The sequence below is a fragment of the Alligator sinensis genome, unplaced genomic scaffold (assembly GCF_000455745.1).
Source record: "Alligator sinensis unplaced genomic scaffold, ASM45574v1 scaffold817_1, whole genome shotgun sequence".
NCBI classification, from domain to species: Eukaryota; Metazoa; Chordata; order Crocodylia; family Alligatoridae; genus Alligator; species Alligator sinensis.
The window spans coordinates 109,068-134,133 of record NW_005843128.1 but is presented as its reverse complement, the minus strand read 5'-3'; the positions used below and the strand labels follow the sequence as shown (position 1 = coordinate 134,133).

Sequence of the window (25,066 nt, the reverse complement as noted above, 5' to 3'; positions counted from 1 at the left end):
TAATAGCTCCCTTGCCCATCACAGTGGAAGTGGGGCTGGACTCGATGATCTCACTAAGTCCCTTCCAGCCCCTAAATGTCTATGAAATCTATTAAATGTCCCAGTGGTGTACCATGGGTCTCTGGTGCCCAGGGGCCAATGCTTGCATTTGTGCCACCCCCCCACCCCCACAGCTGGCCAGACGATCCCAGCAGGGTGCAAGACCCAAATCAGCCTGTGAGGGGCCCTGCCTTCCACCCCAGGGCACTTCCATGGGGGAATTAGCAACACAGCATACCAGCCATGGGGGGAAGGGCGGTGGCTGGAATTTTGGGGCTAAATGGCCAAAGAAAGCCATAATACACTGGGCAGGTGGGTGGGCCACACACAAAACGTGGGATGCACCCTAGCCGGTGCCTCCCCCACTAGGGCCCATGGCCTCCTCCCATGGTCCCCCACCCCTCCCCCATCAGTACACCACTGCAATATCCTCGCAAGAAAATTGGAGGATTGTGGGCTTAATTCCAAGACAGTCAGGTGGGTGAGAAACTGGTTGCAGGATAGAACCCAGACAGTTGTAGTGAATGGATCTGTGTCATCCTGGTGAGAAGTGGGCAGCGGTGTCCCGCAGGGGTCAGTGCTCATTCCAGTACCTTTCAACATCTTTATTAATGATTCAGCTGTGGGGGTGAAGAGCTCACTGGCCAAATTCATGAACAACACCAAATTATCAGGAAGCATGGTCATGCTTGAAGATTGGGTAGTAACAGGTGGACCTAGACAGGCTAGCAAGTTGGGTGGATCAGAATCTGATTAAGTTCAATGTCAAGAAATGTAAACTGCTCCACCTGGGGATGAACAACCCCCAACACACCTACAGGCTTGGCAGCACCAAACTGACTAGCATCATGAATGAAAGGGACCTGGGCGTAATAATAGACCACAGTATGAATATAAGCTGGCAGGGCAATGTTGTAGCCAGTATGGCAAATAATACTCTGGCATGTGTCAATCAATGCATCTCCAGCAAAACCAAGGGGGTGATTCTTCCACTTCACTTGGCACTGGTGAGAGCACAAATGGAGTACTGTCTCCAGCTCTGGGCACCACACACCTGTTTAAATTCGCTGATGACACCAAAATTTGGGGGGAGGTGAGCACGCTAGCAGGGAGAGAGAGATTGCAGAAGGATCTGGATAGGTTACAGGGGTGGGCAGACAGGAACAGGATGCGTTTCAATACGGACAAGTGCAGGGTGCTGCACTTGGGTAGTAGGAACCAGCAGCACACTTATAAGATGGGGAGCTCCCTACTTGAGAGCACGGAGGCGGAAAGGGATCTTGGTGTCATTATTGACTCCAAGATGAACATGGGCCGACAATGCGAGGTCATGGTTGGCAGGGCTAACCGGACCTTGTCGTGCATCCACAGGTGCATCTCGAGTAGAGCCAGGGAGGTGATCCTCCCCCTCTATGCGACGCTGGTCAGGCCGCAGCTGGAGTATTGTGTCCAGTTCTGTGCGCCCCATTTCAGGAGGGATGTGGACAACATGGAGAGGGTCCAGAGGAGGGCCACCCGCATGATCCGGGGACAACAGGGCAGACCCTACAGTGAGAGACTGCGGGACTTGAACCTATTCAGCCTCCACAAGAGAAGGCTGAGGGGGGACCTGGTGACCGTCTATAAACTCACTAGGGGGAACCAGAAGGGTTTGGGGGAGACGCTGTTTCCCCTAGCCCCTGCTGGCATAACAAGGAATAATGGGCACAAGTTGATGGAGAGGAGGTACAGATTGGACATCCGAAAAAACTACTTCACAGTTAGGGTGGCTAGGAGCTGGAACCAACTTCCAAGGGAGGTGGTGCTGGCCCCTACCCTGGGGATCTTTAAGAAGAGGCTGGATACTTACCTGGCTGGACTCATTTGAGTCCCGTTTTTGTTTTTAGGGTGAGTGGTTTTGTTTGTGTTTTTGGGTTGTTCTCCCGCCCTGGCGGGGGGGCGGGCTAGAAGATCTATTAGGTCCCTTCCGACCCTGAAACTATGAAACTATGAAACTATGAAACTATGAAACTATCATCCGAGGTCCCTTCCGACTTTACAATCTATGAATCGATTTCATCTGTCCCCATGGACTTGTATATGTCCAGCTTTTCTAGATAGTCCCTAACCTGTTCTTTCACCACTTTTGGCTGCTCAATTCTTCCTCAAACTATGCTTCCAGGTGCCGTAGTCTGAGACCTGACCTTGCCTGTGAAGACTGAGATGAAGAAGTCATTGAGCAATTCAGCCTTTTCTGCATCCTCTGTCACAAGGTTGCCTCCCCCATTTAGTAAGGGACCCACACTTTCCCTTATTCGCCTCTTGGTACCATCATACTTGTAGAAACCCTTCCTGTTACCCTTCATATCCCTTAGTAGCTGCAATTCCAGTTGTGCTTTGGCCTTCCTGACTTCATCCCTGCATGCTTGAGCAATGCTCTTATACTCCTCCCTATTTATTCGTCCAAACGTGCACTTCTTATACACTTCCTTTTTGTGATATATTTTACTGAAGAGTTCCCTTCTAAGCCAAGCTGATCTTCTGCCATAGTTGGTATTCTTTCTACACATCGGGATGGTTTGTTCCTGCACTCTCAGTAAGGATTCTTTAAAGTATATCCAGCTGTCCTGGACTCTGCTGTCTCTCAGAATGACTTCTCAGGGGATCCTGCCCATGAGTTCACAGAGTGAGTCAAAGTTTGCTTTTCTGAAGTCCAGAGTCATTACTCAGCTGCTCTTCTTCCTTCCTTTCCTCAGGATCCTGAAATCAATCATCTTGTGGTTACTGCTGCCCCAGTCGCCATCCACTCCCACATTCCCCATCAATTCTTCCCTGTTTATGAGCAGCAGAGCAAAAAGAGCATGGTCCCTAGTTGGCCGCTTCAGCACTTGTACCAAGAAGTTGTCCCAAACACTCTCCAAAAACTTCCTGGATTGCCTGTGCACTGCTGTATCGACTGCCCAGCAGATGTCAGGGTGATTGAAATCCCTCATGAGAACGAGGGCTTGTAATCGGGAAACTTCTGCTAGGTGTTTGAAGAAGGCCTCACCCAACACTTCCTCCTGGTCTGGTGGTTTGTAGCAGACACCCACTACAACATCGCCCTTGTTGCTCTTCCCTCTAGCCTTAACCCACAGACTTTCAATCGGCCTATCTTCAGTTTCCTACTGAAGCTCTGAGCAATCGTATGGCTCTTTTACATAAAGTGCAACTCCTCCTTCTCTTCTTCCTGACCTGTCCTTCGTGAACAGTTTGTAGCCATCCATGACAGTGCTCCTGTCATGCAAGCTATCCCACCAGGTCTCTGTTATTCCAGTCACATCATAGTTCTATGACTGTGCAAGGACTTCCAATTCTTCCTTCTTGTTTCCCAGGATCCATGCATTTGTGTACAGGTACCTAGGAAGTATAAGAACACCCACCGTGTTTCCCCCTCCTGCTTGCTCTTCTTCCAGGTCTCCTACTTCCTCACTTGCTTCAGGGCTTTGGTCTCTATCCCCTGGTGAACCTAGTTTAAAACCCTCCTCACTAGGTTAGTGATCCTCTCTGCAAAAAGGCTATTCCCTCTCTTCATCAGGTGGATCCCATCAAAGGTAGCATATAAATGTCAATTAAAAACAGCAAATTTCTGTCAGGTACTTTTCCCCTGCTAGCTAGATTTTGGGTAGACAGAACAGTTGGTATTCAAAGTGTCTCTTCCAAATACCAGCAGCAGCTGAATGATACATCCCTTTAAATAAGAGAGCTGCATTTGTAACTGCATAAGCATATCTTTCCATGATAAAATATAGACACTATGGGCATGTGTAGATGAAATGATATTTCCTGTTTATGACAACACAATGGCATTTGTGTTTGCATAACCCGGGATTTCCCACTGCTCTAAAGTCCTTTTAGTGCCTTAAGCTAGCAGTACTTGGAGATGTGTTAATTTCTGGAGTTCTCCAGTTATGCTGCTCCAACTGTTGATTTGTTTGTGCAAACAGCCAGAGACTCCAAAGACTTCTAATTGATCCCCTTCACCACGAGGGGCGCTGTGTTCCTGCCTTTAGCCAGTAGGTGCCGCTGTGTGTTCTTTTTACCCTCCTTCACTCCTCCCTCACAGGATGCAGTTCAGGTCAGGATGGGTCTGCTCAAACCAATTATTGTTTTAAAATGGGGGAGGCCAATAATCCCTTAATTTTCTACCCCCCTCTTAATTCTTCCACCCCCCTGCCACCTATAGTGTATGTCCTCCCCCCCGCCCATGTACCCTCCTGTCCCCCCCCATGTACCCTCCACCTCCTCCGCACCCCCCTGCCCGTTGTGTTCTGCCACTGCAGTGGACATAGTTCCTGACACAGCTGCAGCGTCACCATAATGGTAAGTTCTTTACAAATAGTTTGAAACTTTGGAGTGAGTGGTTACATGACTTCCTTCAATATTGTAAACCTTCTGAACTTCATCACATTCCATTTCAGAAACATGACAAAAACAGTCTAGGGGCAGGATGTTCCCTGCCAGACCTGACACCCAGGATATGCAGCATTCCAGGTGATATTTAGATAATATGTCCCACCGACCTTGTGTGTGTGTATGTGTCGGGGGGGGTCGCAAAAGTCTGTTTTTTCAACTGTGCTCCAAATCCCCCTCCTCTTCCTCTCCTTCCTTTTCCCCCCTCCTTTCATAAAACTTTCATGGGAAGAACTTCCCAGGGGCAGCAACCAGACCAGTAATGAATCAAGATAGTGAAGAGGAGAGTAGAGTGAAATATCTTCAAATTTGCAGTTTTTAAACTTTTTTTTTTACATTTTGTATATAGTTTATATTGTTAAGTTGTATATAGTTAAAGTTAAGCTGCAGCATTTTCAGTGAAGTGACTTTCGGGAACCAGGTCAACCCAATGCATTCCTATGGGGGCTTCCGGGGACAATGTCACCCCCAGAAAAGCCTATGGGGACTTTTGGGCCCCAGGTCAACCCCATGCAGGTCAATGGGGCTTTTGTGCCAGAGCGGGACTCCGCTGCCCACTTCCCGCCAGGTCGAATATGACCCGTCCACCACTACCCTCTGAGTACGACCCTTCAGCCCAGTTTTCCTCCTGCCCAGGCAGGGGGTCGGACTTGAAGATCTACAGGTCCCTTCCGACCCTACTTCTATGATTCTATGATTCTTTGAAACTGTATGAAGATCAGTGAGCTCAGGAATGCTGGGAAATGTAGTAAAAAAAAAAACAGGAAAAAAAAGGCCAGAAGAGCTTGCCACCACCAACACCATCGAAAGCAATTGCCAATCAACCAGACGTCAACAAACGCCCACCCGCCCACCCAGTACTCTAAACCCTGAATATTTTATGATATTATAGCAGTTATCATAGCAGCTATATTTGTAACATGGTGATATGGGAAGGGAAAGGAGGGTTTAAGTGGCTTGTCTTTGGGATTGGGATGGGGCCTTTGGGATCGCATACTGATGGAGAGAGACCAGACCAACAGAGCATAGGTGAGTGCAAGTAGCAAGGATTTTGGGGTGACCATGACCGTGCCCAGGGGAGACTCCCAATGTCAAAGTCAGGACTGCTCAGTGAGACTCCAGGGGGAGGGACTGGGGAGGCTGAGTGATTTACATGCGCCTCCTGCTGTAATACATTAGGAAAGAGATTACAGGGGGTAAATTGGTATTTGACTCCCCCTACTGAAATCTGCGGGGAATGACGCGAGGCTTAACTCACTCGAAAGCACTGTTCGTGAACACAAACTCCATGTAGTGCAAACAAAAACGCACTGCACCAAAAAAAAGCTGCATTAAAATTTTCAGGCACACTACATTAATGCCCATGTCATCTACACACACCCTTTGGGTACTTTTACATGTCTTCTGGAGGTGGTGGTGGGAGAAGGGAACAACACTTTAATTAGAGTGGTTCCAAGAGCTGCTGTATTTAAAGCACTGCCACATCTCCTGTATCAGTGTCCCCATGCTTAAAATGGTAATGGGGTGCTTGAACTAAAGTTCATTCAACAAGCTTTAGTTCGAGTGCCCCCACTGCCATTCTTAAGCATGGGGACACTGGTACACAAGGTGGCAGGAGGCTGCTGAAGCATTAACACTTATGTATAGGCACCCTGTTTGCCAAGAGAAGCCTCTTTAAAACTTACAGTTTATGAGCCCACATCCCTGGAATGCTATTATCACCAGGTCTGCATTCCTCTTCCCCATCCCAACCTGTCACTCAGCCATTGTCTGTCTCAATTTGCATTTTCACTGATCAGCTTTCTCGCATACATACTGGCCTCTGGCTTCTTGTCTATTCCATCCAGGAAGAGCACAGACCAACTGCAGATGCTTCCTCAGCCTGACAAAGGGTGTTTGTACCCAAAAGCTTGCAAAGAAGGATTTTTCCAACTATTTTAATTGGCCTAATAAAAGATATTGGATTTACCTAAACAACCTTGTCTGCAGCATGTTGTTGACACACTCTGGTCAGTGCCCACCTTTCTTTTCCATTTGTGGTGGTATACATCCTGCTTACTCATTACTTTAAAAATACTTTCCCCCTCCTCCTCTCTCTAATACACTCTAGACCAAAGGTGGGCAATTATTTGGGCCCCAGGGCCACATAGGGACTTTTTATGAGGTGTTGTGGGGCCAGGTCAGCATCCCCCTGCTACCCCAGCAACAACTTACAAAACTCCTTATGGGGATTTGGGTAGGTGGGAAGAAGCATTCAGGAGCTGGACGGGTGACAAGAAAAATCCACTCCCTGCACCCCATGGCCTGTAGGCCCCTGGAACCCATTGGGGGGAGGGGAGGGGAGGGGAGATGGAGGCACATGCAGCAGAGCTTGCCTGACTGGTGCAATCCATGGTTGTCCCCACAACACTCTTCATGGAGAAGCATTCAGGAGCTGGGGCAGGCAGGGCATTCATTGGGGGGGTGGAGGGGGGCTAGGAGAGCAGGGGGGGTTCAGGGGTCTCATGGCAGAGCCCCCCATGTAGCATGGGACAGTGGGGGACAGCAGGGATTGTCCCCCCACCTGGCAGCACTCAGTGAGTGGGGGCTTTTTTTTTTCCAAAGTGCCAGGAGCTGGGGTGGGTGGGGCAGCCATTGCCGGAGCTGGGAGAGCGGGCAGAAGATGGGGCCTGTGCAATTCAGAGATACGACTGATTTGGCAGCAGCTGAATTTCTGAATCAGATTTGCCTGAATTGATTCAGGACAGTGATTCGAATCACTGAATTGAATCTCTGTCCCCTGAATCGGCTGAATCCAAAGCTAAAGCGAATACTAGCCACTTCACACTGGCCTACTGGCAGGGAGCACCAGGCCAGGAGACAGCTCTTTCTTGGCCGGGGCTGGGACGTTGCTCCCTGCCCCACATGGCTGCCTGCTGCCAGGGCAGGGACAATGTCCCACTGCCCTAGCACCAGGGATCTCCTGGCCCCAGCTCCCCAGTCAGGGGCAGGGGACTTGGAAAGAGCTGCAGGGAAGGGGCATGTCCCATCCCCCTGCCCCAATCAACTGGAGGAGCAACTAGAAGCAAGCCAGGGAGCTGGCACTGGGAGAGAAGAATCTCCCAGGTTGAGGCCCATGACCATGGAGCTCCAGCTGAGAAATAAAGATATCTAAGCCCCTAGCTACCTGATTGCAATGGCAAAGCAGGGTCTGTGAGATAAGGTTCTCTCTGTCCCTGCTTCCCAACTGCAACCTTGGAGCAGGGGGCTGGGAGCTCCCTGCTGCTGGGGCAGGGGGACATAGTCCCTGCCTGGGCTCTGGTGGCACTGCCTGCCTTAGCAGCAGGCATCTTCCAGAGCAGGAGGCAATCTCTCACCCACATATGGCTAGCTGACAAGGAGTGGATTTGCTCCAGGTCATGTCAGGTGTCTACATGAGCGCTATTGCACAGTAACTAATTCTGAGTATATTTCCTACTTGCATTTGCAGGGAGCAAATTTACTCATGATTATAACAGTTTACTGGGTAGTAAGAAGTGTATTCATGTTTAGAGGATCATACTTACTGATCAGTAAAGCATCTCTTGTAGCTAATGATCCACTGAAAGCTACTTTTAAGTCAAGTGGTTGTCTACTATAAGATTTACATTTACTAAAGCTTCTTGTTGAGTTTGGCTTTAGGAGAAAAACTGCTTTTTCTGCATTGATAAGAAAGGAATGGATTTTTCCTCCTCCTCTTTTCTGTTTTTAGTCCACATGAGCAGATATAATCCTGTAAAGCAATGGTTCTCAATCTTTTCAGACTCAAGGCACCTCTCAATAGTCCCCAAGACAAACCTTGGAAAATGCCAGCTCCTAATTTTCACTCATTTTTTACTACTGAAAGATCATAAAACAATTAGTTTGTTGCAAAGAACTCAGAAAGATCAGAACAGGTCAGAATGCTTTGAATATAATAAATTCCTATTTGGAATCTCTGGGGTTATCTTGTTGAATCATGTTTCCACAATTTACAGAGCTTACATTGTGCAGCACCTTGTAGCACCCATGAAAGTATCTCAAGGCACACCCAGGGTGCCATGAAACTCTGATTGAGAATTACTGCTGTTGCATATTATTTCTGGGATGTTATTTGCAATTGTGGAGGAGCTATTGCCTCCAAGGATTTTATCAGGTAACCCATTTGTGCAAGATTGCATGATAAGTTGGTTTAGAGGTGATGGTAGTATATTGAAGGGATGCTGTAGCTATGATGATCAAGAAAATTGTGGGGGGCAAGGATTTTGAGGTGATGCTTTTAGTCCATTTGCCATAACAAAAAACATAGTTAAACAAAGCTAATCACAGTGGACATTACATGTGTATAAATGGCCCTTTGAAGTCACATAAAATATCCCACAAATCCGTACCTCCTCCCTAAGATTAGAGATAGATTTCATTATGTACTGACTGCTTTACTAACCTATTTAATCTGTTTCTCTCACCCTGTGTTGTCAATCGAGTGTGCAGCTCAGAATGTGAAAAGTTTGAGAATGTAAGAAAGAATAGAGAAAATTTTCAACCACGCACAGACACTGATGTTTATTCAGTAGCATCTGTGGAGGTAGAGAGGTGAAAGAATATAACACAAATATCCACTGTGACTGCATCTACACAAGACATTGACTGTGCAGTAGCATCACCTTTTCTTTAAAGGGCCAGAAGCTGGGGTGGGTGGGGCAGCCATGAAGGGCTGGGGGAGCAGGGGGTCAAAAGGACTGAGGGAGTGGAGGGGTCGGGCGGCTTGCAGGGGTCCCCCCATGGTCCCCTCCCCCACCCCTAGTACTTAGCAGCTCAGAGTCATCTGCATCTCCCTGCTGCAGCCACTGGGGACTGCCCAAATCATCAAAGCTCTCTGAATCTTTGCTGAAGTCCCTTTCCCAACAGCCCCTGCCCATGTTGCTGCAGCTGGTCTCCATAGAGTGGTGGAGTCATGATAGCATGGGGCCACGGTTTCCATGGAGACCAGCTTCAGCAGTGCTGGCAGAGCATGTAGCTGGGCAGGGAACTGCTCTGGACGTGGGATCTTACGACAGTGATAGTATGGTCCAGAGCGGGGGCAGAAGAGTGGTAAGATCTTGTGGCGATCCCAGAAGGTGGCCTGGGTACCCAGAAAGCATCCAGCCACTGTTCATTGTCCCAGGTCTGTTGGACAATGTGCCCCTGCCAACGCTTGCTGGCGTGGTGGTCTCAGAGGTGTCAGTGATGGAGGCCCAAAAGGACGATGTGGAGCCCCTCATCAGTGTCCTTGGCAGCAGCAGCTTTGTGGTGGTGGCAACCCTGGGATGGTATGCTGTGGGCATGTAGGCAGTCCCTGGTTGTGGGGAAGCTGGGTGGGGTGAGCCAGCCATGGGCCAGGTGACAGTCAGCATGGCAGGCTAGCAGGGTGATCATGGTGGCCAGTAGAATCCCAGGATGCTGGTTGTTGCTGCCAGGGCCAGGCACTGGGGCAGCCATAGCATGCAGAGGCAGAGTGGGCACAGAGAAATCTGCCACATGCTGTCTCTGTGCTTGCCACACTGCTCCTAAGCAAGGAAGAGGCTGCCTAAAGAGAAGAAAGCGGGGCTGGCTTTTAAAGAGGGCTGCCAGGTGCTAGCAGCTGCAGCTAGAGCCTGGAGCTCCTCCTGGTAGCCACAGGGGCACATTGCAGAGCTACAGGGACCTGGGGGCAAATTTTCTCCCTGAACCCTGCACCTACCCCAAAAACCGTAGTGGGCACATTTACATATGACACTACCTCAGTGTTTCTCAACATTTTTCATCCCAATGAACACTTACATTAATAAAAAATTTCCATGGCACACCTGTTAAAGCATTTCCCATCCTTATACCTATTGTAGCTCATTATAGCTCATTGCCATCGCAAAATTCCACAGCACACCTGTTCATTCGTGATGGCACACTTTTGTGCCGTGACACTGGTTGGGAAACACTGCACTATGTCATGGTAGCAATGCGCTACAGTGACGTAGTATTGATGAGCACAAGCTGTGATGCTGCAGCTATGTCACCATAGCAATACACTCCTTCACTATAGCATGTCGCTACAATGATGCAATGACTAAAAATAACCATGCGCCACCAGCACAGCACAGCACAGTATAGACTGTTACTGTGCCAAAAGTAAGTACTAAATGACAGCTCAGTAACAATGGTGCATAGGGGCATGTGTAGATGTCCCCACTGTGCAGTAGCTTACTGCTCAGTAAATCTAATCCAAAGTAAACGCATATGTAGAAGTGCCCAATGCATATCAACTGCATGGCCTTGCCAGCAGTTAATTCCCCATGCCTAACTGGCCAAAGACTGGTGACAGTTTGGGTTGGCTTTCTAGATGAAAATCACAACCCATTTCTTCACAGATAAAGGAGCCCTCATATTTCTAGTCTTCCTCCAGAACTCCAGGTTTACCTCTAGGGTCAGTGGTCTTTCTTATTGAAATTCTGATGTCAATTGTCCCATGTCTGGAGCACTATCCTGTTGCATAAGTCCCTTTTCTAGCACCTGCTATTCTAAAGCATATTTTTGCCCAAGCAATGACATGGTTTGCACAATGTCCTCATCCTCCCCAAACTCAGCACCAGAAAATAGCATTGCTGAATGATCCAGTATGCATGTCCTTAAAGACTGTTTCACAATTTTTCATCTCTCCTGTCCATGGAAAAGTAACTCCAAGAAAAGCATTCAAGGAGATAACATTGACAAAGTGCTCTCACAATTGCTGCACCAAACCACTAAGGACCAAAACAAGACCGTAATGCTTAGAGAAGACTATTTTTCTTATTCTTCATCCCACGGATTTTCTAAGGATGTTATATCAAGAGAAACCTCATCTCTTTTTTTTCGAACAGGCAACTAACCAGCATAAACAATGAACATAGAGGACCAGACTGCTTGGACTCAAAATCCCCAAAGCACACAGCAATAATTATCCCAGAAGGTACCGGGAAAGGATAGCCACAAGTCATGCTGAGATACTTGCTCATCTGATGTCTCCGGGCAGGACATAGTAATAGCGACAACCTGCTCCAGAGTATCTAGACAACATGTGGTTGCATATCCACCACAAATCCAAAGTAAATTTTTTCCAGAGTACACACCACAGTAAATTTCTGTGGAGTAAGCATGTTCTTCCACCACTTGAGACAAGATAAACACTGGCCATCTCATATTCCTATATTATACTTTGTTTTCCTTGTAGATTTACCTTACACTAATTACACTGAGAAAACTAATATGATCTTTGTTGAACATAAGCTGTTGGCAGAACATTGCAAATTATTCCTTCTTGGGCCTCAAGGGACAGTGCCAATCTATTGTTCAGTATCTTAAGTATCTTAAGTTGTTTTTTTGTTTTTTGTTTTTAATAGGCACTTCATGTACAATAACATGGTAGTAGATTTGGGAAACAACTCAGAGCTTCTGTGAGTTGCTTCATGCTTACTCTACAAATTCCTCAACTGTTAATAGTTTCACAGCATGTTTGTACAGTTTCACAATGCAAGGGCTCATTCACATGTACATAGACACACACACACACACCTGGAGGATATGAGTAGCCCTTATTAATTTAAATGGAAATTGTTTGTGCCCTGTGGTGAGAGAATAGGGTCTCATTGCTCTGTTTCCTGGCCCTGGCTGAGGGTCTCATAGCTCTCTTTCCTGGCCCTGGCTGAGAATAAGTTGTTGGCATGTAACTGAAGCCATGAACTGCATTTACCTTTCAAGGGTCATTCATTATTGTTTTCTTTCTTTGCAGTTCTTTTTGCAATGAAGGAGGATAACGAAAAGGTCCCTACATTGCTAACGGATTACATTTTAAAAGGTAAAAAAATATATAAGTAAATAATTAAAACAGAGTAAATTTGGCAAACATCAGAGCTCAATGATTTTACAGCAGTTATGCCAGGAGCCTTGTATGGTGCAGAGTGGGGAACACAGTGTTGCTGCACGGAGCAGGCCTTGGCTCACACCATAAGTCTTTCCTTTTGTAAGTTCTCTCACATTACAAAGCAACTGAGAAAGAAAGAAATTAATTCCAAATGCTTTACATTGTTAGTTTAATTACTCAGGCATGTAATTTTTAAATATTTTATGAGCATTTAATAGAAATAATTAATTATCATGTTCGACAATTAAATTTTAAATGAATTATTTTGTAGTATTTTACTTTGGAATATGCTTAATTGCCATGAATTAAAAGAAATTACTCAATAGCCCACTTAAATAAAAGCATGTTTAAGTAGTTCCCTTCTTTACTGTTCAATACATATTACTGCAAATGAATTGACAGAATCATTGCAAAATCATTGTAGGGAAGAGTCCTGTTTTAGTTTAGGCAGACAAGGTTCTTTGGGTAAATCTGATATTTTTTACTAGACCAACTCAAATAGTTGGAAAAATTCTTCTTAGCACAAGCTTTCAGATATAAATACCCTTCATCAGGCTGAGGAAGCATCTGCAGTTGGTGTGTGCTCTTCCTGGATGGAGTGAATAGTGAAGAGGCCAGAGGCTGTTGTGCATGCAGGAAAGGCAGTCAGTGAAGATGTAAATTGAGGAGTCAGTGGGTGAGAGACAGGCTGGCGGGGGGACGGGAATGAATGTAGCTGGTAAATAATGGAGATGTACCTGGGGAGTCAGATGTTGGGCAGGTTATAATGTGTCATAAATCCAAAGTCTGTATTTAGTCCATGATTTTATCTATTTCATACACACTAGGGGCTAGAAGGGACCTCAAGAGATCATCGGGTCCATCCCCCACATCATAAGTAAGAAATGAGCTGGGATCAAGTGACCCCAGCAAGAAATAAATCCAGCTGTTATGATTTTTGTATCCAAGAGGTTGATGAAGTGAAGTTCATTGGCTCATCTGTGAAAGTGTTTTGTAAATTCCCTTTGAGGACTAGAACTGAGTGATTGGAGACAGAGTGGTTTTCTTGTGAGAAATGTGCCCTCACAGGTAATAGGGTGAGGGCACCCTAGTCTTTAATCGATTACCAGTGTGCATTCATTCTGGTGCACAGTTGTTGTTTGGTCTCTCCTACATATTTTCCATCAGGGCATTTGGTGCTTGGATGATGTATGTTACATTTCAGGAGGTGCAGCTATATGATCCAGGAATGCTGATGGCTCTCTTGGGGGGTGTAGTAATTGTGGCGGCGGTGGAGATATGTTGGCAGGTTTTACATTTCTTGTCATGGCATTGTCTGGATCCATTCAGTGTGTTTGGGGCTGTAGGAAGTTTGCTTCTAGTGATGAGGTTAGCAAGGTTCAGTGTTTGTTTGAAGGCTAGGATGGGTGGTTCATAGATTCATAGATTGTAGAGTTCGAAGAGACCACAAAGGATCATCATGTCCGACCCCCTGCCCCTGGCAGAAAAGAGGGCCGAGGTCAGATGACCCCAGCCAGGTATCTATCAAGCCCCCTCTTGAAGACCTCCAAGTTAGGTGATAGAACTACCTCTCTTGGAAGCCAATTCCAGATTCTGGCCACCCTTACTATAAAAAACTTCTTCCTGAAGTCTAACCTGAATCTGCTGTCCACTAGTTTGCACCCATTATTCCTAGTTACTCCTAGGGGTGCTCTGGTAAATAGTGCATCTCCAATTCCCTGTTGTCCTCCCTTGATAAACTTACAGGCGGGTACAAGGTCTCCTCTCCGATGTCTTTTGTGAAGGCTGAGGAGATCCAGATCCCTCAACCTCCCCTCATAGGGTCTTTCACGGAGGCCACTAATCATGTGAGTGGCCCTCCTCTGAACCCTCTCCAGAATCTCCGTGTCCCTCTTGAAGTACAGCGCCCAAAACTGGACACAGTACTCCAACTGCAGCCTGACCAATGCCGCATAGAGGGGGAGCATCACCTCCCTTGATCTGTTGGTCATGCATCTACTAATGTACGATAAGATGCTAATGGCCTTGTTGATGGCTTTGTTACACTGTCGGCTCATGTTCATCTTGGAGTCAACTATGACTCCAAGATCCCTCTCAGCCTCTGAGCTGCTGAGGAGGTTATCTTCCAACCTATAGGTGTGCTGGGGATTCCTCCTTCCTAGGTGGAGCACCTTGCCTTTATCTTTGTTGAATTGCATTCTATTTTGTTCTGCCTGTTTATCCAACCTGTCCAGATCAGCCTGTATCTGCTCCCTGCCCTCAGGTGCATTAACTTTGCCCCATAACTTGGTATCATCTGCAAACTTGGAGAGGGTGCTCTCCACACCCTCATCCAAATCACTGATGAAGATATTAAATAACACCTGTCCAAGGACCGAACCCTGCGGGACCCCAATGCCCACCTCCTTCCAGGCAGAGAACGACCCATCCACCACCACTCTCTGGGTGTGGTCCCTAAGCCAGTTGGCCACCCACCTGACTGTGTAAGCAGCCACTCCACAGCCTGCTAGCTTCCCTATGAGAATAGGATGTGAAACTGTGTTGAAGACCTTCTTAAAGTCCAGGTAGATGACATCAGCCTCAGCTCCTGTGTCAAGGCAGTGTGTGACCTGGTCATAAAAAGCTATAAGTTTTGTCAGGTAGGATCTACCTGTGATGAACCCATGCTGGTTTCCTTTCAGCATTGTTTCCCCAGCTGGGCCTCCACATATATGCTTTTTGATGATTTTTTTTCCAGTATTTTCCCAAGGATACAGGTAAGACTGACTGGCCTAAAGTTACCCGGCTCATGCCTTCTCCCCTTCTTAAAAATGGGCACCACATTGGCCCTTTTCCAATCATCAGGGACCTGGCCAGAGCACCCTGGGTTCTCAAACAGCCATGCCAGTGGCTCAGCTATGACACTGGCCAATTCCTTCAGCACCCTGTGAGGAGAGAGAAGAGCCCCAGAGAAGTAAAATGGCCCCACCTGTATTGCAAAGAACCCCGCAGGGCTCCTTCTTCACGCGGTGTTTCAGGAGGGGAGGGGAAGTCAGCCAGAACTCCAGGATAAAAAGAGACGTGGGGCAGGCAAAAGTGTGACACAGGAAACTGGAAGAGACTGACTCAGGCAGCGAGATGGCAGGGAGAGCCGGAGGCACTGAGGAAGCAAGGGAGACCGGGCTTAAGGGAAGCAGCTCTGTGGAGGAAGCTGCCAGGGGAGAGAACCCTGAGGGAAATGCCCAGAGAGAAACAGAAACTGTGGGAGGCAGTTAGAAGGTACTGTAAAGACCCTAATAGCAAGGATGAAGAAAAAGTGTACCACAAAGTTGGGACTATAAGGGCAGAACAAGTGCCAGTGTGTTTTTTTGTTTTCCTTTTCATTAGGGTGAGACGAAAGTCACCCCAGATAGTGCGTTTACAACTGTCAGGACAATGAGCCAGGAAAAAGACTGGCTAGGGTTACTGGCAGGTCTGTGCCAGGTGCCAGCCAGGCGAGGCGAGGGATACTGAGTGGCCAGACCTAGAAACCCAAGGAGCATTTTTTTTTTTTTACTGCTCAAAGGCAGATTGCGGAGACAACTGAATTACCACCCGGGTGGAACGGGTGAGGGTGTAGGGATTGGTGGAGCCCTCACTACACTAAGACAAATTGCAAGAGCCAGAGCATCAAGACCCACATGCCCCAGCATTCTATTTTCTCCTGTAACAACAAGTCATGGCAGGAGAGATCGCGGATGTGTGGGAGGGGCCATCAAGACATTGCGGTGGACTTTGGCTTATTAGCCAAGGTGCTAAAGTTGTCTTGGTGTAGAAGATAGAATCAGAAATGAAGAAAAGGAAACAAAGCCACTCAGACAAATGATGAGCTCCAGAGATTGACAACACCTAGACCGATAGAGACAAGCCTCTACCACAAATAGGGGCGGGACTTTTGGGGTGAAAGCCCACCATTGGACACACCCGTGGATGAAGGTCATCTGGGCTGGCTGACTTGTACCCATCCAGCCCCCCCAGGTGCTCCTTAACTAAGTCAGCACTAACCTTTGGCGGTCTGATGCCTTTTGGACATCTATGCTCAAGGTGGGGGAATTGTCTTGGTCAGGACTTAGGAATACTGAAGCAAAGAACTAATTGAAGAGCTCCGCCTTTTTCCTTGTGTCAGCAGCCACTGATTTGTCCTGCAGGGGCCCTATGTTACTCTGCACCTTCCTTTTGCTAGCTATGTATCTGTAGCAGGACTTTTTATTGTTCTTAATTGTTGTAGCCAGCCTAAGCTCCAGCCCTGCCTTGGCCTGCCTAGCTGATTCCCTGCAATAGCAGACCAGGGAGGTGTATTCCTCCTTGGTGGTTGCTCCCTGCTTCCACTGCCTGTACATTTCTTTTTTTGCCCCCAGTCTTTTCTGGAGTTCCTTGTTGAGCCAAGGGAGCATTTTTATCCCCTTACCCCCTTTCCTGCATAAGGGAATAAACTCCTTTTGTGCCCCAAGGATCACTCCTTTGAGAAACCTCCAACCCCCCTGGATCCCCATTTGCTCAGTGCTCTAGAGTTCTGCCACCTCACTAACTAGCCTTCTAAGTTTCCTAAAGTTCGCTCTTCTGAAGTCTAACACTTTGGCCTCACTGGATATTTTTCCCACCCTTCACTGGATAGTGAACCCTACCAAGTGATGGTCACTATCTCCCAGGTTACTGTGTATTTTCAGGTTCCCCACAAGATCATCCCCTGTTGCTAAAACTAGGTTGCTAAGACCAGGTTCTGAGAAGATCTCTTTAAGAATTGGGTTTTCTTCTAGTATGGGTTGCAATTGTTTGAGGATTTTCCTTATAGGTTAGAGGGAAGGGTGATATGTCATAAGCAGTGGTGGGCAATTTGTGGGGGTTTTCCTTCTGTACTGAAGCAACTCTTCACATGGTATCCAGGTAGCTCTTTCAAACATGCAATCCCTCTCTCTGGAGGAGTGTTCATGAAAGCCTTTTTGAGATTTGTGGTGGTAATCCTAGGTGTTTTCCTCAGTGCAAATTTGGTAGTATCTGAGGGCTTGGGTATATATTAAGCTTTCTTGGTGTGTTTAGGGTGATTGCTGCAACTTCAAGCCATTGTTCTGCATCCCCCTCTTTGCAGCAAGAAAGAAAAGGCACTTTCCCTCTTCTTTTTGGCAGCCCTTCAAATATTTGAAAACTGCTATCATGTATTAAGTACCTTTTCCTCAAGCTGAACAGGCCTAGCTCCTTCAGCCTCTCTTCATATGACTTGCTGTCAAGGTCCTTGATCATATTTTTTGCTCACCTCTGGACCTTTGCTCACCTTCTCTACATCTGTTTTAAAATGTGGAGCCCAGAACTTCACACAGTACTCCTGATAAGGTCTTAACCAGTGGTTGGATTAAGACAGGTTGCTGGGAGTCAATTAAAAGAAAGTGAGATATTAATTCCAGTTCATGCATGTTGCATGTCATTAGAGGTAGGGGTTTTGCCTTTCACCCCCTTCCAACTTCAGGATACCATGCAACATCAAGGAAGTGCTAAGGGTGGGGTGTACAGGAGGCAGAGGCCCATGAAGAGCCTCCTTTGATAGGCCAAAGCTATCACCCAACAGAACTAGCTCCCCAGTAGATTTAAAAATCATGGCAGGTGAGAGAAGAACATCCAAGAGCGCATCAGTGATAGCATGGTTCCTTTCACCCTGTCATCACTCAGCAGAAGATCTTCAGCCCAGAGGGGACCCAGGCCCTATTGCACCTACTCTTGACACATTTCATCTGCAAACTTGCTCAATAAGATTTCTATACCAGCCGCCAAATCATTAAAAAACATATTGAACAACATTGGTCCCAGGACATGCCCCTGTGAGACTCCAGTGAAAACCTCCTGACATTCTGGATAATTAATAATTATCCTTTGCTTGTATCTATTGAGCCAGTTATCTATCCACCTTGTAGTACTTTTATCCAGCCCATATTTCTCCATTTTGTTAATGAGAAAGTCATGTGGGACCTTGTCAAAAGCCTTGCTGTAGTCCAGATACACTATATCCACAGCATTATCTTCACCCACCCAAGTAGTTACATTGTCTAATAAGTAGATCAGATTTGTTGACACAATTTATTTTTCATCAGTCCATGGTGGCTGCTTGTAATCAGCCTTTCCTCCTCCAGATACTTGCAAATGTCCTTCCTTAGGATATGTTCCAGTAATTTCCCAGGTATTCAAGTGAAGCTAACCTGTCTGTAGTTTCCTGGGTCCTCCTCTTTGCCTTTTTTACATTGACCATAGTCTAATCCTCTTGTACCTAGCCCATCTTCCATGACTTCAAGAAGATAATTTCCAAGAATTCTGAGATCTCTTCTGCCAGTTCCTCCAGGGCCTTGGGATGAAGTTCATCCAACCCTGCTGACTTGAAGTCATTCAGAGTCAACAAAGCTCTTTGATAGTCTTTTGTTATCATCCTGCCCCTTTCCTTATCCAGATAATCCCTATTAGGTGTCTGGCCATAGCTTAATTTCTTTTTGTGAAGACTGAGGCAAATAGCTGTTCCTTATTTGCATCTTCAGTTAGGAGTTCCTCCTGGCGTGTTAACACTGCTTCTTTCACCCTTCTTTGGCAGGTGCAGCTTGTTCTTCATCTGTGCCTTTATGATTTTGTTCCTGTAGATTATTTCTATTTCCTGGTATGCTTCCTTGGTGACCTGCCCATTCTTCCATTGCCTGTATGCTTTCCTTTTGCATTTGAATCATTTTAGAAGCTCCTTGTACAGCCACATTGTTCTCTTACCATTCTTCTTGTACTTCCACTGTGTTGGGAGAGTTTCTTGTTGGGCTTCCAGTACTATTCCCCTTAGAAGCTCCCAGCCCTCCAGGGCGCCTTTCTACTTCAGTTTGTCCTCCCATGAAACCATGCCTATTAGCTCCTTGAGTTTGACGAAATCTGCCTTTTTTAAACCTAGCATCCCAATTTTGTTGACTTCATGCTTTCCCTGTCTCAGATCTGGAATTCTATCATATCATGATTGCTTCCTCCCTAGTTTCCCATCACCTTCACATCCTCCACCAATTCTTCCCCATTCATTAGGACATGATCCAAGATTGATGAGCCCCTAGTTACATCCTCTAATTTCTGGAACATTAAGTTGTCTTCCATTCTAGGTAGGAATTAGCTTGACATTTTATGTTAGGCTGCATTGTTCCTCCAGCAGATGTTGAAGTCTCCCATCATTATCATTACAAAGCTTTTGAATAGATTTGTCACTTGCTTAAAGAGTCCCTCCCTCATCCACCTCCTCTTCCTGATTAGGTGACCTGTAATCAATCCCCATTGTATTGGTGCCACATCTTTCACCTCTCATCTTCACACACATGTATTCTGCTCTGCTGTCTTTTTCCTCCTGAACCAGAGAACAAGAACATTTTTTGACATACAAGGCAACACCATCACCTTTTCTCCAAATCCTGTCCTTCCAAACAGAATGTACCCTCAATGTTGTGCGCCCACTTAGTTTGGTATAGGTGCTCTCTAGCAGCCTTGGAGCACACGCCCAAGTGAGGCCTCAGGCCGGGTCCCCGAGACTTGGGGTTTGGGGCTGTGTTCAACCCCAAGGGAGGCCCCAACACTTTCCTGCCACGACTTGATCTTCCATTCAGTAGTGGGACTCTCCCACGCGGTAACTCATGGACCAGGCACTGCCCCTTGTGAGCATTCTTGAGGCTCCACCTCCCCTACAGCCATATGCCAGCTTTCAGGACAACCAGGTGATGGGTCACCGACTTGTCTCCTTGATGTTAGCTCCTGCTCTTCTTTCCTCTTGCCTGTCCCTCAGTGTCTTTCTTCACCCCAGATATCTACTGGGTATGAGACTGGCCTTGTCTCAACCTCCGTCTTGGCCCTGTTTCCAAGCTGTCGGGTTCAGCAAAGCAGCCTCCTCACTTCTTCTTGATCCTTCAGGTCAGTTGGGGTGCCTCCCCAGTTTGGGCTCTGAGTGCCCTATGAGGCCCCAATAGCAACCAATAAAGAAAGAAAAAAAGGAGAAAAGAAAGAAACAGCAGGGGTTTGGGCTACATCCCGCCCCACTCACAGGTCCGGCATCTGTGGTTATCAGGATCCCTTGATGCCGTTCTCCTTGACCTGGCTGTCCAGCCAAGCTGCGTGTTTACCCTTTTAAGAGAGTCGGGACCTTTATGGTGGACCCCACTCTGGACTCTCACAGCTCTCCTTCTCTGGCGATCCTGTAGTCCGGGGGACAGCCTCTCCCCCTGCCTATGGAACTGCTGCCCTCCTCTTCATTGCTCTGCTACTGGCTTTTTAATTCACCGGGTGGTGGTTTTTGATGACGTCATCCGCCGGCAACACTCCCAGCCGCAAATAAAAGTGGCTGATGAACCACGCCAGCGGCTCTTCTTGGTGTGGCATGAGCAAACCCCCTCTTTAAGGTTTTTGGTTTTCTTTTCCTGGGATCTTATCCCAGGCTCAGGTCCCGCCATAGGAAGGGTTCCCGGGACCTTAGTCTGTGTCCCCCTGGGACACTGACATTCCAGTCATAAGAGCTGTCCCACCCGGGCTCAGTGATGTCAGTCATAGTTATGTTAACAGGCTGCAGCTTCCAGCTTATCTTGCTTATTCCCCATACTTCTCACATTTGTATATGTGCATCATATGTATTTTGCATTTTATCCTCATTGTTTGCCTTTTGCACCAATTAAATTTGCAGCCCTGTAGTTCTCTGGCCTTTTTCTAGAATTGAATTGTTTCTTTGGGGCCTTTTCTCTCTGGACCATGTGCTCTGTTGCTGGAGAGTTTTGATCACCATCCCCCATGAAACCTAGTTTAAAGCCTCCTTCCTAGGTTGGTGAGGTAACACCCAAAGATGCTCTTCCCTGTTCTCATCAGACATCCCATCTCTTGATAGCTGTCCTCCTCCCAAAAACATCTACCAATTATCCAAGAAGTTGTAGTCTTCCTGTTGACACCACCTCTATCATGCCCTCCTGAGCTTCTAAGCCGAAAAGTCCTAACTTCTTTAGTTTTTCTTCATATGGAAACCCCTCTACACCCAGTCATCTTTGTTGTCCTTCTTTGCACCTTTTCTAGTCTTCTATATCCTTCTTAAGGTGTGGGGATTAAAATTTCACAGTATTCAAGGTGTGGAGGCACCATAGGTTTATAGAGGCATAATTATACTTTTTGTTTTGTTTACGCTGCCCCTCTTAATAATTCCAGAATTTTATTTGCTTTTATGACTTCAGCTAAATACTGAGCTGATATTTTTAGTAAAATATCCACGCTGACTCCAAGATATTATCCCTGTGTGGTAGCAATTCATGTAGAACCCAACATCATGTCTGAATTTTTGGGTTATTTTTCCCCATGTACATCACTTTACTCATCACGCATCACTTTATTCATCCATGTTGAATTTTATTTGCCATGTAGTGGCCCATTCACTAATTTTGTGAGATCCTTATGTAATTCTTCACAGCCCACCTTGGTCTTTACCATGCTAAGTAATTATGGATCAAGTGAAAAATTGGCCACTTCACTTCTGGTCAGGCAGAATGCAGAGGCAGAAAGCAAGCTATTTTGGGTAGTCAGGAGATCAAGACAGTTGAGGGAGAGGCTCAGTTAGGAAGCTGAAGGACCAGGAAGAGCACAGAGTCAGAGGGCAAGTTGGATCAGGTGGCTGAAAGATCAGGCAGAGAACCAGTAGACACAAGGCATGAGGAACAGCAAGGCAGTCTGGGTAAAGGTTAATCCCTGTTGCCCAGACACTTCTTCTGGGTTAGGAGCTCATATATGGAAGGTAGTGATAGGGCAGCTGACCCTGGCCAGCCACGCCAGTGGCAGGGAATGGTTGGATGACTAGGCCTAGATGAAGGTTTTCAGCCACCTACGTCCATCCAGAATGATCAGCTGGGGAGGTGGTAGATGGGGGTGAGCAGCTCATCTGGGTAGTTTAATGTTCTAGATTCAAGGCAATATCTGGACAAGATGTCCCATATGTCATATAGGAACTCTTTGTCCCTTGTTTAAATATGTGGCATGTTAAGCTGGGATTCATGGTTTAAAAGTACACAGGACCCCATGACTGGAGAGCCTCTATCCAATTTGAAGGTCTCATCAAGATAGGCAGTCCACATGACATGTATATCTGTGCTGAATACATACCAAGGTCTTTAAATACCACATATGCAGTCCAGCTGCATTCATGGTTTTAAAAAAGTCTTGAAGCACTGGGACCTTAAAAAATTGGGTGTAGAGCACAACTGCACATGTGATTTTAATAAGTCCTGGCATTCTGGGACCTTTAAAAACCATGTGCTCAGCACAGCTTCAAGTACAGTTTTTAGATGTGCTGATGCACTAGGAAACAAGGCATGTAGCCCAGCTGCATGTATGGTTTTAGATGTTCAGGCACACTGGGACCCTGCAACTGGGGAGAGGCTCCCTTATCCCAGGGTCCTGGTGCACAAGATTATGGCTTTGCAGCTGCCAGGTGGAGGGAGTCAATTGAAAATCTGAACCCTGGGGTCCCTGCACTTGTACTCCCACAATTGGGATCTAATCCTCAAACCCAGTAATCACCCCTCCTGCCATGCACATTAGCAGGGTAAGAGGTGCACTTGTTGGGGTTAGGGATAAGATCTCCTTGCACCAGTAAATGAACATCTGCCAGCACCCTGAGAAATAATGGCTGTCACCAAAGTAACTACATATGTAGACTTTAACTTCCATTTGATTTCATTTAGATACAGATTAGCACAAGGAAACACTGATTACAGAATAAGAGTCTAATATTATGGTGCAGCTGAGAAGTGTATCCATTCACAGCCTTCCCTCAAATTACAGAATTATGAATTGTTTCCCTTGAGTTTCTGTACAGAATGTCTGTCCTTCCAACTTTTCTTCCTTGTCTGTCAGGAAAAAGATGCTGACTGAGGCTGAAGAGTGATAACGTGGCATGAGAGGTGGTCATTCATTCATGTTGTTCCTCAGTTACATGGTTTTATATTGGTTTAATAAAGGGGCTTATTATTTCTTAGTGAATTTTCAAAAGCTGGCCAAAAGTTTCTAAAGTAATCTTTTTTAACATACTAGGGGTGAGGGGAAGGGGGTTGCAGGAGAAATAGCTATTATATTACCTTTCATATTCTAGTGTAAAAATAGCTATAAACTGGTAATAGATCTGACTGTGGATACAAACATAAAGGACCCAAACTTGTAGAACACAGCTGCAGACATCTGTATTTATGCAGCAGATGGACTGAGGAAGGCAATGAGCCCCAGAGACATGGAGACTGAATGAAAAACACCATACTGGACAAACACAAAAGTTAAAGTGAAACATAAGGAATATAGAGGAACTTGATTTTATATTAATAGGTGTAGTTTAATGTGAGGGTTTGAAGCGATGATATTGGGGAATTACTGAATAAGAGGAACTGGGAACAGGAGGCAACATTAGTTCCAGGAATTATTCATGTCAAGAGCGGGACTGGACTGTGTGTCTAAAACGGGAGAGTAGAAATGGTTGATTAAGATCAGGGTGGGAAATCTGAGATCTGGTGAATGGGGCTGGCATAAGGAAGGAAGGTGAATGGGGCTGATATAGGGAAGAACCAGAACTGGGACAGGGAAAGATTGGATGTAAAAAGACAAAAGTAGTCAAGCTTGGTGGAAAAAGTAAAAAGTGTGCATTTATTAGTTGCACATTCCTGTCTAGACTTAGAATGGCGCGTAAGATTCTAGTCTCACCTCTTCTGCCTCCTTGATTCTTGGTCCACATTTGTAGAAATTATAACTCCAACAGATTTTAGAGCAATTTATAGGCTAGTCAGAACTTCAGCTGCTGATAATGGATGATTCACCAGCTGGGGACACATCTGTGGTCATGACTCTTCCCTGCCTCTCCCTACTCCCTACTCACTATGCTATCATTGCAGATAAAAGGGTATGGCTATGAATCCCTGTGCCTCTGGTGATTATTTAACATTAGGGGAACTTCCACCTGGGAACAAACAGTCTACAGGTAACCCCCGCTTAACATGGTTTCATTTAGCACTGTTTTGCTATAGAATTCATTTAAAATTGATACCCGATTTCACTGAGCTCTCAGCCAGTTTCGCTAAACTGATCAGTGGAATCAGCGATTTTTGGCAGGAAGAGGGGATAAGCAGCCATGGTGGTGGCAGCAAGTGCAGTGAGTGGCAATGAGTGAGGGGTAAGTGAGTGACAGCAAGTGGGGGGGGGGGGAGCTTGGTGGGGTGGGGAGAAGCTAGGCGTGGCTGGTGAACTTAGACTGTTGGGGTGGTGGAGCACCCCACGGGAATGGGGGGGTCGGGTTTGCAGCCTGCTAGGCATATAGCGGGGAGGCTGCAAACCTGTCCCCCTCTTCCTGGCAGGCTGCAAACTGCCCCTGCTCCTGGCTGGCTGCAAACATCCACACCACTCCTGTGGGACACTCCACTATCCCAACAGTCTGAGTTCACCAGCTGAAGCAACAGCAGTGGCAAGGAGTGCGGGGCCTGTGCCGCTGCACAGGGCCAAGGCTAGCAGGGGCCTGTATGCAGGGTGGGGCACCAGGAGTGTGGGGCCCGGGGCCAGGGCATGCCCAGAGTGAGGTAGCAGGAGTGCAGGTGCCCAGGCTGGTACATGGGGCTGGAGTGGCTGGCAGGTGGGTGGGTGGGTGGGTGGGGAGAGGTGGGAGTGGTGAGAAGC

The 25,066-nt window shown here is 46.8% G+C and overlaps 1 protein-coding gene across 7 annotated transcripts in view; it reads left to right on the top strand.

Annotated features, from left to right (window-relative positions):
- The window catches only part of FEZ1 (fasciculation and elongation protein zeta 1), a 226,388-nt gene that overhangs the window by 199,127 nt on the left and 2,195 nt on the right, over positions 1–25,066 (top strand). For 6 of the 7 annotated variants that reach the window (XM_025193906.1, XM_014526699.2, XM_025193902.1 and 3 more), the window contains one exon: positions 12,248–12,313. The exons of the other annotated variant lie outside the window; for it this stretch is intronic. In XM_025193906.1, coding sequence (XP_025049691.1) covers positions 12,248–12,313 — 66 coding nt within the window. The remainder of the gene's footprint in view (positions 1–12,247; positions 12,314–25,066) is intronic. 7 annotated transcript variants of the gene reach the window in all.